This window comes from Humulus lupulus, chromosome 5, assembly GCF_963169125.1.
Source record: "Humulus lupulus chromosome 5, drHumLupu1.1, whole genome shotgun sequence".
NCBI classification, from domain to species: domain Eukaryota; kingdom Viridiplantae; phylum Streptophyta; class Magnoliopsida; order Rosales; family Cannabaceae; genus Humulus; species Humulus lupulus.
In genome coordinates, this window is record NC_084797.1 from 239,350,535 (window position 1) to 239,352,982 (window position 2,448).

At 40.1% G+C, this 2,448-nt stretch overlaps 1 protein-coding gene across 1 annotated transcript; it reads right to left on the minus strand.

The window, feature by feature from the left end:
* Nucleotides 1–292: 292 nt before the first annotated feature.
* LOC133778516 (beta-hexosaminidase 1-like) lies at nucleotides 293–1,197 on the minus strand. The gene has a single exon (XM_062218474.1). It carries the CDS (start codon nucleotides 1,179–1,181, stop codon nucleotides 396–398), a length of 786 nt encoding a protein of 261 aa, XP_062074458.1. The 5' UTR covers nucleotides 1,182–1,197; the 3' UTR covers nucleotides 293–395.
* Between the last annotated feature and the right edge of the window lie 1,251 nt (nucleotides 1,198–2,448).

A 2,448-nucleotide genomic window follows, 5' to 3' on the forward strand; every position in this document is an offset into this window, starting at 1 on the left:
AATCGTGTTTATTTTAGTTATTTAAAACATCATGTAAATTTTCAAAATATTCTGAATAATCTACAGTACCTAAAATAATGTTCAAACAAGTATTTGCATGTGAGCAAAATGTATGCAACATCATGACGAAGCTTTTCCTGCTCAAAATCAGTTCCAACAAATTCCACAAGTATGTATGATGACTACCGCTGATTATGAGTCAAATTTCCCTCCACTTAAGAAGTTTGACAAGCAAGATGACCAAGGAACAGTCTCTCACCAACCAAAAGTTCAAAATCCTACAACCAGAAATGCAACCGGGGTAATGCGGTTTCATTAATGTTTCCAGTGGATGTGGCCTCCTTACTACTCCATAACCGCTCTGCAGCAGCTGCAGCTTGAGGCCAAATTGTTTGCTAAGCATTTGATGTATCAGCTGTCTCAGCCCACATGCAAACTTCTCCTCCAAGGACAAGCTTTTGCTGAGAAGCATCATCTATTCCTTCTAGTGGTTCAGCAGTGTAGAATTCATGCCATGGGACATCTAGGTGGTCCAGATACCACACACCTTGATTGCTAAAAATGCATCTGAAACCTTTGGCAACAGCCTTTGGACAAACCCCTGGGCCCAACCAGTTATGCACAACAGTCCTTGGATGAAGGTTTTCTGCAAAAGTATTGAATGTTTCTTCCCAGTTCACAGGAGTCCAATTTTTTGACAGAACTATTTGTTGTGCTCTGAGTACAAAATATTGATATGCCTCTTTCGTAGTAAAGTTCTTATCTTGAAGCCATTCCTTCACATGTGGAGTAGTGTTCCAGCAATCTGTATTAACTTCATCACCACCCAAGTGGAATAGCTCGAAAGGAAAAATCTCTCTCATATCTGTCAGAATGCCAGTAATTACATCAAAAGTATAATTTTTTGAAACATCAAGGGGCTCTCTGCAGGAAGAATTAGGCCAAAGATCAGGATATCCTTTGCCCCATGATTCTCCATGACCAGGGACATCTACTTCAGCCATAATATTAATGCCTCTTAGTTTGGCATAGTTGACGATTTCAGCTGCATCCTCTATTGTATAGCGCTCCCACTTTGTATATGAACCTCTCCACAAATTTGGATATGAAGGTATTTCTAAAGGAAATGACTGCTCATCTATGACGTGCCAATGAAGAACATTAAGTTTAGCATATGACATGGAATCAATTATCTGCTTAATTTAGCCATAAGGTTTTGTTGTTTAGCCTTTTGTCTTTGTCAGGGAATCTTATCCCTTTGTTGTTTAGCCTTTTGTCTTTGTCGGGGAATCTTATCCCTTACCTATGCTTTTGTCTTTGTCGGGGAATCCTATCTTATCCCTTATCCTATCCCAACCATGGTTGGTTTTGACTAGGATGGGTTAAGTTTGTGGTTTGGTTAAGTTTGTTTGTTTGCTGAAGGATGTGGCTATATAAGGCCACCTTTCCCCCTTGTAAAAATCAGAGAATTTCGAAGTAATAAAATACTAGAGTGTTTATTATCAAAAATGTTCTTCTAAATCCTTCCTTCAGAGATTTCCGAAGTAGAGATAGCATGCAATATGGATCATATCTGAAGGCAACTACTGTTATAAGTTTTTAGATTAACCTTCGAGTTAATAAATCTAGCAATCTATCCTGTATGATCGTAAGTCACACAATTCTGAGTATGTAAGTCGTGCAGATTGGTGTGAGAAATTGTTGGGTTTATTGATTCGTTAGTTTGTCTAACTAACTTATAGCAGGAACAAGGTGTTCCTGTCTGTGCTTCCGGTCTTTGTGATTCTAGGCTGAGCCATGCTTGAAACTCCTGGAACCTTTCGCGCCATCTTGATGGAGGGAGGTCATCTAAAGTAAAAGTTTGAAAATTTGAACCTTTACTTTTCCATTTTGGGGGAACATGTGGTGTTGTTGATTCATTTCCACTTTCGTCTTCGCTTGTGATAATTGGTTCGGTATGTGAGTTTGATTCAGCTGGTTGCACCATCAGATGTGGAAATGTTTCATCATCATCGCTAGACAAAGTTTTACTGGATAAGCTTCCGGAGTCACTCAGTATGGAATCCTCAGAAGTTGAGCTTATTTCTTCAGACCAGTCATCCGAAGAATTGTCCAAACTAGTCGAAGAACTTTGTCCCTCTGAGTCCGTTGAGTCCGTTTCACTATCTGCGATGTGGAGAGTGCTTGTATGGCGAATCATTCGTGACAAAGGGTTTACGGCTGGATGAACCATAAGTTGTTCGGGTTCCTCTGTCATTTGGCTTGGTGATTCTTTTTTCTTTCCCTTTTTTAACTTCTGTTGTTGGTTTTCATCAAGCATGCGCCTCAATCTTACAACCGAGTCTTCTTGTACAGATCCGGTAATAGGAAAAGGCTGAGAGGTTTTTGGTATTGTAGCAAACTTCCAAGGGACTGGCGTCGTAGCCATCCCGAACGGGGACGGAGTTC

What these genes read in the sequence shown, in the direction of transcription:
- LOC133778516 (XM_062218474.1), bottom strand. Translation starts at nt 1,181, where the DNA reads ATGTCATATGCTAAACTTAATGTTCTTCATTGGCACGTCATAGATGAG.